The sequence below is a fragment of the Branchiostoma floridae genome, chromosome 8 (assembly GCF_000003815.2).
Source record: "Branchiostoma floridae strain S238N-H82 chromosome 8, Bfl_VNyyK, whole genome shotgun sequence".
Classification (NCBI taxonomy): domain Eukaryota; kingdom Metazoa; phylum Chordata; class Leptocardii; order Amphioxiformes; family Branchiostomatidae; genus Branchiostoma; species Branchiostoma floridae.
The window spans coordinates 21,382,702-21,397,049 of record NC_049986.1 but is presented as its reverse complement, the minus strand read 5'-3'; the positions used below and the strand labels follow the sequence as shown (position 1 = coordinate 21,397,049).

The 14,348-nt window shown below is 41.7% G+C and overlaps 1 protein-coding gene across 1 annotated transcript; it reads right to left on the bottom strand.

Annotated features, from left to right (window-relative positions):
• Positions 1 to 920: 920 nt before the first annotated feature.
• LOC118421921 (P-selectin-like) lies at positions 921 to 13,866 on the bottom strand. The gene is made up of 11 exons (XM_035829424.1): positions 13,761 to 13,866; positions 10,839 to 10,910; positions 8,752 to 8,928; positions 8,117 to 8,293; positions 6,188 to 6,364; positions 5,526 to 5,702; positions 5,010 to 5,186; positions 2,310 to 2,486; positions 1,663 to 1,839; positions 1,257 to 1,283; positions 921 to 937 (listed from the first exon to the last, which is right to left on the bottom strand). The coding sequence occupies exons 1-11, from the start codon at positions 13,864 to 13,866 to the stop codon at positions 921 to 923; spliced, it is 1,461 nt and encodes a 486-aa protein (XP_035685317.1).
• Between the last annotated feature and the right edge of the window lie 482 nt (positions 13,867 to 14,348).

Below are 14,348 nucleotides of genomic sequence, written 5' to 3'. Positions count from 1 at the left end.
ATAGATTAAATGATTCTTAAATATTCAATTCGCAGGTAATATCACTATGAAATAGTATTGCGTTTCAGTACATAATTGACACCAGCCTAAAGAAAGATAAATTTGTCTTCAACACGCTATGCTATAAATTCTCTACACGGTGGGTATAATGACAAATATCAGTACAATTTGCGTTATAGTTTCCAGTCGATCAACAGGAGCTTATAACTAATCTAAGAAAAAACATTCTAGTTTAACAACATACAAAGCACATTTCTGAAAATTAGCGTTCTGTGGCAATCACAAAAGGAAGCTATACAGAGGATTATTATTGCTGTCTATTCTAACCATACTCGGGTTGCTCAATCATTACTTGTCCTGACTCACTTCCAATCATTGTTGGGGACTGAAATTGCACATGTTGAAAAAGACTACAGATCTCTATAAGTAACACGTTTGTTTTCGTATCTTGACTTTTACAGTTTTCCAGCTGCTTTTATGGAGTGATCTGTAATAGTAAAGCTATAATTCATAGCGGTCACTAGGGTCCAAATGCTTACGTAGACTTGTGTGGTTGTAAAACACCAATACGTTGGCCATGTTTCGTCTCGCTTAGTCCAAGGAAAATAAGTTTAAGTAAGCATTACACGAACACACTGCTGACCTGATGACCGCTCAGATTCAACTGTCTTCACTGCCACACCTCACTCGGCCATGGCAGCTAAGAGTTACGCTCAGAAATGAAAATAAGTATTTGACCCATGAAAATACTAGTATGTATGTATTATGACACACGTGCAAATTCAGCCGTTTGCAATAACCGGAAGTGGTTCAAGTCAGATCTTTATTGACTTGCCCTTATAGAAGATTTTTAAACAGGTGCGTCCACAATCCTTGGAGCAACAGTTCTCGGTCCTGCCACAAAACTTCGCACGGGACCTCTAGTCAGTCTCGAACACTAAAAAATACGATGGGTAAAATTATAGTTCTCATCAATAGAACAAAGAACAAAAATGAGGAATCTATTGTTCGGAATACTATATTCTTTTTTTTTATTCGCACGCTCGCATCAATCTTTTATTCCCAGAGGATTTCATCCATATAATCAAATCTACATGGCCTGACGGGCGAGGTAGATGACTGGCTTATGAGTTTAGATTAGTGCTTTAAAGGTTCCTGTCGGTTGCGAAATGATTAATAGTGATAATGCCTTTATCTGAGCATATCAGGTTAGTCCCAGTCACTATTACAGAAAGTCAATTAAAAAAGATACGTACTTTTCGGCATTTCCTCGGTCGGCTCCACTGGCAATGATAGAAAGCAACAGTTTCATATACATAAACAATTGTCAAGTTTAAGGCTTTCTAGACAGAAAACAAACAAGAATTTGGCCCTATCTTACATATCAACCGAATAACGGTTCCATACTCATGTTCATTAGTCTTTAATTGAACTCGTGGTTTTGACTGGAAAGCTTCAGATTTAGTAATGGAATGGATAAAGCATTAGGTGATACATCTTACAGACAACAATGCAATATTTTAACGCAGTGAGAAATTTCTCTAGCAATCTAAGGATTGGAGCAAAATAGGAGCTAAGGCCCTTCACTCCCAAAAATACACATACATGGCATGAATGGAGGTGTAAACAGTTAGGAACTGAAAGGTACCGTGACATACTTACTTTCACACTCCAGTGGGCTTCCGGTCCAGGTTCCATCTTCGCATTTCAGCGTGTCGTCGCCGCCGACTTTATTGTAATCGGTTTGGCATTGGTAGTTACATACCATCCCATGTGTGTAGGGATAGGCACAGTCAGCTCTATCCGCATTGGCTGGGTCTGGTGGATCATAACAGTCCTCTGGTAGTGATAGAAAAGAACATTCCAAAACATAATTTTCAACGTGTTCTATAAAATAACAAAACAAGAATTTAGTCTTAGTTTGCATGTCAATCTACGAGTCATGCCGGTTGTAATTTTTCAGAATTCCATTCCAGGTTTGACGGGAAAGCTTCAGATTTAGTAGTTAAAAGACTTGTTGGCCGGATAAGACGTTGTACTTGTTGCAACTGCTACTCATCCTAACGCTGCGTCAGAGAATTTGGGACAGATTATAATTCCTACTCTAATGTTTCCAGATGGTTAAGAAAATTCACATGTATGGCATCATTGGATACCCTGCGTACGGGTGCGGTCCTCCATAGTAGCCAGTGGCCCAATCTTCTCGTGTCTTTTCGCTTGTTAAGCTACTTTTGAGGATAGAACCCAGGCTAATGAACAAGGGCAAACTGTCAGGACCTGGTAGCTTTATAGGCACGTGACATACATACCTTTACAGTCCAGATCGCTCCCAGTCCAGGTTCCATCATCGCATCTCCGCGTGTTGTCGCCGCCGTCTTCAGTGTACATGGACCAGCACTGGTAGGTACAAACCTCGTCATGTGTGTAGGGGTCTTCACAGCCATCTATATCCGCATGGTCTGGTTCTGGTGCATCATCGCAGTCCTCTGGCAGTGATAGAAAGAACATTACAACACATAATTAAAAGTCTAACGCATTCTAGAAAGGAACAAAACAAGAATGTCAATCGACCAGTCATGCTGGTTGTCCTTTTTCATTATTCCATTCCAGGTTTGACCGGACAGCTTCAGATTTAGTAGACAAATACTAGTTGCCCGGATAAGGCGTTGCGCAGGTTACAACAAATACTAAAATCAAATACTCTAACTCTGCGTGGGAAAATTTGGGACAGATCCTGATTCCTACTTTGATAATCTAAGGTGTCCCGATGGTTAAGAAAAGTCACATGTATGGCATCATTGGATAGCCTGGGTGTGGTCCTCCATAGTAACCACTGGCTCAATCTGTTCGCTTGTTAAGCGGTTAATACTACGTAGTGATGATGGTACATGGAGAATGAATGGAGGCAAACAGTCAGGAACTAGTAGCTACATATAGACATACACCTACTTTTACAGACCAGTTCGTCCCCGACCCAGTCTCCATCAATGCAGGTGAGGTATTCGTCACCGCTGTCATAACTGTATCCGGAATCGCAAGCGTAGTTACCTCCATGAAATGTCATGGAGGTTATATTTTACCCCGCGTTTGTGTGTTTGTGTGTGTGTGTGTGTGTAAACAAAATAACTCAAGAACGGCTGGGTGGATTGGTTTCATACTTGGTGTGTTGGTAGTGTGTGATGAAAGCTGGAAATGATTAGATTTTGGGCCCCCTAGCGGCTCCCCTTGGTACTGCAGCGCAACTTCCGGTTTTGCTATTTCGGTGTTCTGAACAAGCTATGGCCACGATTTTTGAGTATTAGATAGCTCTTGTGCTCAGGAAGAAATGACGTAAGTTTGGGCCCCCTAGCGTCTAATTTTGGGATAGCAGGGGCATTTTTGTCAAAAACTTCTGAAGACGATAACTCAAGAAGGGAACAACGAATTTTCATGATTTTTGGTATGTAGGTACCTTAGACAATGTTGTACAAGATAAGATACTAATTATGCAAAATTGGAGTACATTTGCATAATTAATGAGAATATTATATCATAGCAGTTTTTTTCAATGTATCTCTTGTTCCAGACATGCTATGGTCTTGACATTTAGGTGGTAGATAGCTTTTAGTGCCATGACCAAGTGGAGCAAGTTTCAGCCCTCTAACATTTAGTTGTGGAACTGCAGGGGCGTTTTTTTCAAGACACTCCAAAGCGGATAACTGCAGAAAGGATTGACAGATTGGCATCATATTAGGCATGCGGGTACCTTAGACAAAGATGTTCATAATGGTATACATGTTATGCAAACGAGGACTTAATTTGCATAATTAATGAGGAAATTGTATAATTCCATTATTTTCAATAACTGGACTTCAATAAATGTAACACATGTTAATTATGATAGGTGGAGTATAAGCAGATACCAAATATGGTAATGAGGAGCTTATTTGCATAATTTATGTAAAAATTGCAAAACCGCTTTATGATTAATAATGGGAATTTTATAATTGTGACATGTGTACGTTAGTCAATGATGAACAACACCATGCATAAATTATGTCTATGTGTTAGTCAATTTCATTAAATTTAGGAAAGCTCTAAATTTTCATGGAGGTATGAGGTCGCCGAACTCTAGTTACAAATGTGATCTTGCAGGTAGGGAGGATTACAGATGCCGACTATAATCGTGTTCTGTGGCATTGGTGGCGGATCACACTCTGGTAGTGATAGAAAAGAACATTCCAAAGAAAGAACACACTCGAAAGGTTTGTTGTATGTTAAACAAAGAACAGAAGGCATTCGTGGTTTACATTGTCAACCTGAAGAGCCATATCTGATGGTACTTTTGACAGGAAAGAGTAGTAGTTCATGGACAAAAGGATTGATTATGCAACATTCAAGTTTTAACAGGTCATATTTAACATTATGTCATACCTGTGACGCGAAAACGTTCGATACGGGTGTTCCGGTTCTAACTTGCATCACACAGGCTTCCTTCGAGTAAATTGAGCTATTTCGAACGGGCCGAATACGGCACGGTTGACAATTCGAATACCGGATTCAGACGTTAGAATTGCTGTTGTTACAATCTTTTGTTCGAGGACACAATATTTTCTCAACTTCTGGTGCATTTCGCATCGAAATATGTGTTTTCTCAGGTGGGTATGACATAAATAAAATACAACACGGTGTATTCCGCATCACCCTCGGTCTCAGCCCTCCCGCGGGTCGGATCACCCTCCGGCCTTCGGGCGATCCTTCCCGCCGTCGGGCTGGCACCTCGGGTGATACGGAATACACCGTGTTGTATTCTATATTTGTATCAAGTCTCGGGTTAAGGCAGAACTTGGAACAGATTCGAATTCCGATTTGAATCGATCTAAGATTTCCCAACCTTTGCGAAATTTAACTTCAAATGCTGCGATGTATTTTAATCGAATGAACCACTCATCATCATCATTATTTCACATACATGGCATGATTGGAGTCGTAAAACAGTTAGGAAATGGTAGGCAGGGTGACATACGTACCTTTACAGTCCAGATCGTTCCCAGTCCAGGCTCCATCATCGCATGTCCGCATTTTGTCGCCGCCGTCTTCAGTGTACCCGACTTTGCATTGGTAGTTACAAACCTCCCCATGTGTGTAGGGGGCGGCACAGCCAGCTCTATTCGTATGGTCTGGGTCTGGTGCATCAACACAGTCCTCTGGTAGTGATAGAAAAGAATATTACAGCACATAATTAAAAGTCTAATAAATAACGCATTCTAGATAAGAATAAAGCAAGAATTTAGTTGTAAATCGACGAGTAATGAGTCCGAGCTGGTAGTGATAGAAAAGAACATTCAAACGCATAATTTGTATTCTAACGCATTCTAGATAAGAACAAAACAAGAATTTAGTCTTAGCTGTCTGCATGTCCGTCGACGAGTCATGCTGGTTGTTATTTTTCATTCCAGGTTTGACTGGAAAGCTTCAGATTTAGTAAATCAAAGACTAGTTGCCCGGATAAACCTGGTAGCTTTATAGGCACGTGACATACATACCTTTACATTCCAGATCGGTTCCTGTCCAGGCTCCATCATTGCATTCCCGCGTGTTGTCGCCGCCGTCTTCAGTGTACATGGACCAGCACTGGTAAGTACAAACCTCCCCATGTGTGTAGGGGTCTTCACAGTCATCTATATCCGCATGGTCTGGATCTGGTGCATCATCACAGTCCTCTGGCAGTTATAGAAAAGAAATTTACAACACATAATTAAAAGTCTAACGCATTCTAGATAAGAACAAAACAAGAATTTAGTCTTAGTTGTCTGCACGTCAGTCGACGAGTCATGTTGGTTGTTATTTTTCATTCCAGGTTTGACTGGAAAGCTTCAGATTTAGTAAATCAAAGACTAGTTGCCCGGATGAGGCGTTGCGCAGGTTGCAACAATTACTAACATCCAAAATTCTAACACTGCGTTATGGCGTGGGAGAATTGGGGACAGATTCTGATTCCTACTTTGATAATCTAAGGTGTCCCGATGGTTAAGAAAAGTCACATGTATGGCATCATTGGATAGCCTGGGTGTGGTCCTCCATAGTAACCACTGGCTCAATCTGTTCGCTTGTTAAGCGGTTAATACTACGTAGTGATGATGGTACATGGAGAATGAATGGAGGCAAACAGTCAGGAACTAGTAGCTACATATAGACATACACCTACTTTTACAGACCAGTTCGTCCCCGACCCAGTCTCCATCAATGCAGGTGAGGTATTCGTCACCGCTGTCATAACTGTATCCGGAATCGCAAGCGTAGTTACAAATGTGATCTTGCAGGTAGGGAGGATTACAGATGCCGACTATAATCGTGTTCTGTGGCATTGGTGGCGGATCACACTCTGGTAGTGATAGAAAAGAACATTCCAAAGAAATAACACACCCGAAAGGTTTGTTGTATGTTAAACAAAGAACAGAAGGCATTCGTGGTTTACTTTCTCAACCTGAAGAGCCATATCTGATGGTACTTTTGACAGGAAAGAGTAGTAGTTCATGGACAAAAGGATTGATTATGCAACATTCAAGTTTTAACAGGTCATATTTAACATTATGTCATACCTGTGACGCGAAAACGTTCGATACGGGTGTTCCGGTTCTAAGTTGCATCACACAGGCTTCCTTCGAGTAAATTGAGCTATTTCGAACGGGCCGAATACGGCACGGTTGACAATTCGAATACCGGATTCAGACGTTAGAATTGCTGTTGTTACAATCTTTTGTTCGAGGACACAATATTTTCTCAACTTCTGGTGCATTTCGCATCGAAATATGTGTTTTCTCAGGTGGGTATGACATAAATAAAATACAACACGGTGTATTCCGCATCACCCTCGGTCTCAGCCCTCCCGCGGGTCGGATCACCCTCCGGCCTTCGGGCGATCCTTCCCGCCGTCGGGCTGGCACCTCGGGTGATACGGAATACACCGTGTTGTATTCTATATTTGCAACAAGTCTTGGGTTAAGGCAGAACTTGGAACAGATTCGAATTCCGATTTGAATCGATCTAAGATTTCCTAACCTTTGCGAAATTTAACTTCAAATGCTGCGATGTATTTTAATCGAATGAACCACTCATCATCATCATTATTTCACATACCACTCGCTCTCATTGAAATGTCGAAAATGGCATATTTTGGGTCAAAAAATAAATCGGCTTTATTTTCAGTGAAAACTACCTGGTTGTTTAGGAAAATTCCTCTTTTAACCATAGCCAAAAAATGGCAACTTATTATTTTCGGTCCCATTGGTAATGCATTACAGGGCAGGTAACAAACGTTACCAGTAACGTTTGTTACAACAGTAGACTTTACCCTGTTTTCTTCGAAAGGACTCACCTTATTGACTACATCATTTAGGTATAAGTGGACGTCCCTAGGAACATTTAAAAAGTGGGCAGCTTTTTACACCAGGTCAAATAGAAAGCTTAGACAGCATCGAACAATGGTAACGTTTGTTGCAGTCATTTCTGTACAACATTTTGTTAAGCAAGGTGGGAAACAAATGACAGTCAAGAACCCTTTCTTGTTTCTTTAGAAAGCCAGAAAAACTGTATAGCGTCACAAAAATGGTCATTTCTAGTCTTATACGTGGATAATACAACCGTGTCAACCATCGTACTCATGGTGGTAACGTTTGTTACCGAATTTGGCGACAGGCATAAACCACCTCACACAGCCTTCAAGATCAGTGACAGGAGGGATCTGACGTGATCGGGCAGAGGGCCTGGGTAGCTGGTTTCACCTACCGAACAATCATTCTGGGAACAGAATTGTTACATTTTTGGCTACTAATTGAATTCTTCGTTTCTTCTCAGGAGACAGCCATTTTTTAGGGGTTGAAATCCCACCCGAGGCTATAATAGCCTTCAAAGCCATCAACCAATACGAATGTTGTTGTGCATCTTTTGTAAAACATTACCGGCGTTGTGGAAAAACGAAGGAACCAGTGATGTTGTCTATACTTTGCTCCTGGAGTCCATATCAAGGCGTAAGGTCAGGCGACAGCATTTCGACATTTAAATGAGAACGAGCCATACATGGCATGATTGGAGGCGTAAAACAGTTAGGAAATGGTAGGCAGGGTGACATACGTACCTTTACAGTTCAGATCGTTCCCAGTCCAGGATCCATCATCGCATTTCCGCATTTTGTCGCCGCCGTCTTCAGTGTACCCGACTTTGCATTGGTAGTTACAAACCTCGTCATGTATGTAGGGGTCGTCACAGCCAGCTCGAACCGTATGGTCTGGGTCTGGTGCATCATCACAGTTCTCTGCCAGTGATAGAAAAGAACATTCCAACACATAATTTTCAAAAGTAGAGCGCATTCTAGATACGAACAAAGCAATAAGTTAGTTAAATTGACGAGTCATGCTGATGGTAATTTTTGAGAATTCCATATCAGGTTTGACTGAAAAGCTTCAGATTTAGTAGATCAAAGACAAGTTGACGGGATAAGGCGTTGCGCAAATTACAACAAGTACTAATCCAACATTCTAACACTGCGTGGGAAAATTGGGGACAGATTATGATTCCTATTCTGACAATCTAAGGTTCGCGATGGTTAAGAAAATGCACATGTATGGCATCATTGGATAGCCTGGGTGCGGTCCTCCATAGTAACCACTGGCTCAAACTTTTCGCTTGTTACTACTGATGATCGAATCCAGGTTAATGAACGCAGGAAAACTTTGAGGAACTGGTAGCTTTATAGACACGTGACATACGTACCTTTACAGTCCAGATCGTTCCCAGTCCAGGCTCCATCATCGCATGTCCGCATTTTGTCGCCGCCGTCTTCAGTGTACCCGACTTTGCATTGGTAGTTACAAACCTCGCCATGTATGTAGGGGGCGGCACAGCCAGCTCTATTCGTATGGTCTGGGTCTGGTGCATCAACACAGTCCTCTGGTAGTGATAGAAAAGAACATTAAAACACGCACATAATTTGCATTCTAACCCATTCTAGAAAAGAACAAAACAAGAAGTCTTAGTTTACATGTCACCTACAAATGACTATGATGATAGATAGCGTAATAGAAGACTTTTACTCCCATCTCCAAGAGACAATAAACAAAGTAGCTAAAAAGGATGTTGAAATAATTCAAGAAGATTGTAATACAAAGATAGGCCAGGATGCTCAGGCTAGCTGGAAGGTACATGTGACCAGTCTTGTAACCTAACATCAACTGAAAGAGGAAATGGCAGTATTGGAAGATGGCTCCTAACGACAGTCGGAGTGCGTCAGAGATACCTTCTGTCCCCCACACTTGTTTAATATCTTCTTAGAGAGAATTAAGACGCAGACAAACGCAGGGTAAAATATAACCTCCATGACATTTCACGGAGGTGATAACAATGCTCACGGCTTTAATGCCACAATAAAACTAGGTACAACATGGCTAGAAGAAGGGCCAAAATTCAAGTATCTTGGTTCAGTCATATATGACGAAGGACTTCAGCGAGGATTGCACAGACAGTAGCCGCACCAGCTAGGCTCAACACCATATATACGGAAGGATAAGGACATATGTCTAAGATCCAAAATCAACCTCATGCGTGCCCTAACTCTGTATCTGTATCTATATAGCCGGTATAACCGCCGTTCGGCATAACACACCAGCTTCGCAGGCACGCGGCGCGGCAGCAGCTGGTTATATTACACTGAACATCCCGTCACACCTAACTTTTGCACATCTATCTGCAATTGTTCTTTAAAACTATCCAGAGAAGATGCCCCTACTGTGCTTGATGATAACAAATTCTACTCGACGATAGTTCTGGGAAAATACGAATTTTCGAAAACATCAACTCTGGTACTTGAAGTCATGGCTATTTCTTGTTTCTTGTTGAACTCTGTCAATTCATTTACATGGCTGCGAAACATGGACATCGACAACCGAGTTACAAAAATCATTTCAATGGAAACAAGATGATACGGGAAAATCCTGGGCATTACATGCTTAGACTGCTTCACAAACGAGGATGTCCGTGACAAAGTAGCACAAGCCATATGACCACATGGCAACTTGATAACAACTGTAATGAAACGAATGCTGAGATCTATGGTTCGTTCATGTGACAAGGTTGTATGTGCTAGTAAAAAACATACTACAAGGGACAGTCCCAGGACGCCGGAAGAAAGGAAGACAGGGGAAAAGATGGGAAGAGAACATCAGAGAGTGGACTGGTTTGAGTTTAGCCGAAGCCATGAGAGCAGCAGAGGACAGAGCGGTGGGGGAGAATAGTGGATGGAGTCATGGTGCACCAACATAAGTCAAGGGTCAAGTGATAGGTGAGGTGAGGTGATACCAGGTTTGACCGGAAAGCTTCAGTTTCACAATAGTCTGGCAATGGCGAAATGGAACATTCCAAAGGCACAATTTTCGAAGTGTTATACATTCTAGAAAGAAAACACGAATTTGGTCTTTGTCTACATTGTCAACCAATGAGTCATACTCATGTTTTTTGATATGAGGTGTGGCCGGAAAGACTCAGATCAGTGATTGAATATGACATCTGACAGATAAGAACACTAACGTTATATCTTTAATATCAATGCGTAAAAAAGTCGTGGCTTAAGGGGAAATTTGAGCAGATTATAAACTAGCAATCTAAGGAGTCTCGACGGTTTATAAACAAGGAGGATATTTAATATACATGGAGGCATACAAACGGTTAGGAAATATTAGACACCGTGACATACGTACTTTTGCATATCAGGCGTTGTCCTGCCCAGGCTCCATCATCGCAGGTCAGCATGTTGTCGCCGCCAACTTTACTGGACCCCTTTTTGCACGCATACGTACATTTCTCACCATGCGTGTACTCGAAGTCACAGCCGGTTGGTGGTTTGGTGTTAGGTGGCCTTGGTGGTGCAGGACATTTCACTGTTAGTGATAAAGAATTACATTTCAAAGATTTTATAACGCATTCTAGACAAAAACAAATAAAGACGATTTTGCTCTTGTTTTACATTATCAACGGACGAGTCATAGTCGTCTTAACCTTTTAAAATTCGATATTGGGCTTGACTGGAAAGGTTCAGAATAATAGTAGTTCATTTGCCAGTGAAATAATAATTCAGTGCGCACGAAACATTTAAAAGGTAATTGCAAAATATTTTAACCCTGCATTAGCTAGTCCTGGCTTTTAAACATCATCGAAAATATGGGACAGTTTTGGATGCCGATTCTAGCAATCTAAGGATTCTTTGCAGTTGCGTCGTAGGATTGAGCGTCTTCCAAAAGAAATCATTTACAAGCATGGGTGGAGGCTACTCTTTTCTTTCAGTTAACTTCACCGACAGAAAAGACGGCATACAAGAAAAAAAAGTCACGATTTTCCCCATCAACCTCTGCTTGGAGAGGAGATGGAGGCGTGAAAGCAGTTCGGAAATGTTAGGCACTGTGATACGTACTTTTACAGTCCAGAGGGATCCCGTTCCAGTTTCCGTCATCACATGTCAACTTCCTGTCGCCGCCTTCTTCAGTGCACTTTTTCAAACACTGGTACCTGCATTCTTCGCAATGGAAGAAAGGTGCGAGACAGCCAAAATGGCGGGCGCAAGGTGGACGTGGCGGTGGATGACACTGATTTCCCCCTGAAAACAACATTGAGAAGACAGATTTGTCAGACTATGTTTTTAATCGATTTGTGTTCATTTTCTTAATTCTGTATCAGATTTGACCGGAAAGATTTCCTCAAGGTGCATATCTTACACAAACGTAGTTAACGGACCAGGGGTTGGATATGGCACTGCGAATGTTACATCTAGCAGGCAATAACACAATATTTCTTACACCGTCTAAACACGTCATAGCTTAAAGGATGGCTTAAAGCTTGACACATCCCTAATGTACATATTGCAATATCATCTGGCCTAGCAGTTACACAACATCTATCTATCACTCTATGAGCTACTATATTTCGTACTATTAGTTAATTTGTTTCTTAACGGGAGGTGCCCGGCGCCCCAACACGGTACGCTTTTTCTTGCGCTCAAACTCATGGCGCTCCATCGCTAGTTGCCTGAGAGTGGTCAAATTTTGATGACTGAATTTTTTACACATAGATTTGAACAACATACTTGAATAAGAAATGCATTCATGTGGTTCATGAACCTTTCGCGCTGCGTGTTACAAGCGGCAAACACTGTGAGACAATTTCGTGTATGTAACCTTCCAATTTTGTGCTACGCTGGACAGTGTGCCTAACTTGGTACGCTTTTTTACATTTTGCTCTCTTCAGAAGTAAGTGGTAAATTACACAAGTACACAGAAAAAATTAATAGTATGATATTTTAGCTTTCTTTTGACAGTAAAATCGTGACTGTATGTACTTCTTGTCTCACATGAGGAAGGCTGTACCTAGAACAATCCAGCTGATGTTTTTACGGGCAATGGGCTGAATGCACTGATTGTGAATGCCCGACTATAAAAAGCATTACGAAAAAACGACACCGCCAACATCAACAAAACTCTGTCTGATTATATATGAAAATATTATCTACATATCTCTATCAAGTCTTATTTTCATAGACAGCACGAATCCTTTGTTACAGTCAAATAAATCTTTGGAGCGTTCTCTAGTCTGCCACCTTCACGGCCACACTCCCTTGGGAGTACAATGGTGGCAATGTTTACGTCGCTTCCTTTTGGTTGCTTCTCTACTCAACAAACATTTGAAGACCCATATCCATAGTGTCTAATGGAGCTTTATTTATGTGTATCATGGCAGTTGTTTGACTGCTTGGAAGAGTTGGTATAGTTAGCGACACGAGCCGCCAATACGCAGAGGCCGGTGACCGCAGTGATTCAGCACTGTCAACATTACTGTTAGAATTCTGTTTTTAAAAAAACATGAAGTAAATATGTTAAAGTATACTTGGAATGCAAATTAAAGCTGTGTGCATGGACTTGGTTTATTTACCTTTGTAATCAGCATAGTCAGTGGCAACAAACACGGTGTACTTATGTGTGCATGGACTTGGTTATTTACCTTTGTAATCAGCATAGTCAGTGGCAACAAACACGGTGTACTTATGGATAATAAGATCAGCAAAAAATCCGTACCGTCTTACGACGGGAACCATCTTAGGGCGGCCCCCGTTATATGTGCAAATATATGATAAACAATGTAAGCGTGAAAAAGTACTAGGCACAATGGCATACATACGTCTGCATGTCGGGCTATTACCACCAATCCACCGCCAGACCCCCCCGTTGACGCACACCAACAACCAGAGGCGGTTTTGTGGAACGCACTTGGGTCTACGTTTGCTGCATATGTACAAACAGGCGGCCCCAACTACGTAGGGTCTCCCACAGCCAAGCCGCTGGGTGCATCTTACGCTTGGTGGTCTAGGGCAATTTCCTGATCCTGTAACAGCTGATAACAACAATCGAAATACTCAATGTTTGTGCGTCATTCTGCAAAGAAAGAGAAGAGACACACCAAAACGCAGTTACTCAAGCAACTGGATATGATTTTGGAAACGGTCAGTACGTTTCAAATAACACCCGTTGTGTTTCGTCAGTTACATGAAACCACCATAGACAACTATACAATCGTAATTCATGCTCATGTAAGCAGCATCCAATGTCAGTATGAACACCCTTGGAATTTACTTAGCATCACTGCATCAGTGAATGTAAGATAGACGTACCCATTGGAGAACAGACCAGGTCGGTCCCAGTCCATGTTCCATTATCGCAGGTCCTCTCGTTGCTGCCACTGACTTGAATAAACCCGGGTCGGCATACGTAGCCACATGACTCCCCGTGGGTGAATGAGGGGCTGCATTTTCTTCGGATAGTTGAGGGTGGACTTGGTGGTGAAGGGCATTGTTGTCCCACTGATAGAAAACAACATTGAAAAGACAAATATCAGGCTCATTGAAGACGGAAAAATCACAGCACATGCTCTTATTAATTCGACACTATGTTGACCTAGAAAGCTTCAGATTTCCGCAAGATAGACGTCCTACCCAAAAGTATTTCAAAGACTTAGCTTAGGATTGAACAATGCATCTAACATGAAAGTAAATTTGATAACATTTTATATTTTCGTATTACAAAAGCAAGTCTTGGCGTAAAGGGGACGTGTTGTTTTATTTATCATTAGATGATATGTTTCGTTTATGTGTAAAAAAAACAGTTAACATTGGAGCCCTCATGCCTAGCCTCCAAATTGGAGGCTAGGCATGAGGACCATCGGCAAATGGTAAGCACCGTGACACACAGTAGCCGTTCGCTTGCCAACCACGATAAGCGAAAGGGCTGAGCCAGTCACGACGGAGGCTGACACCCAGGTTAGACACACAGTAC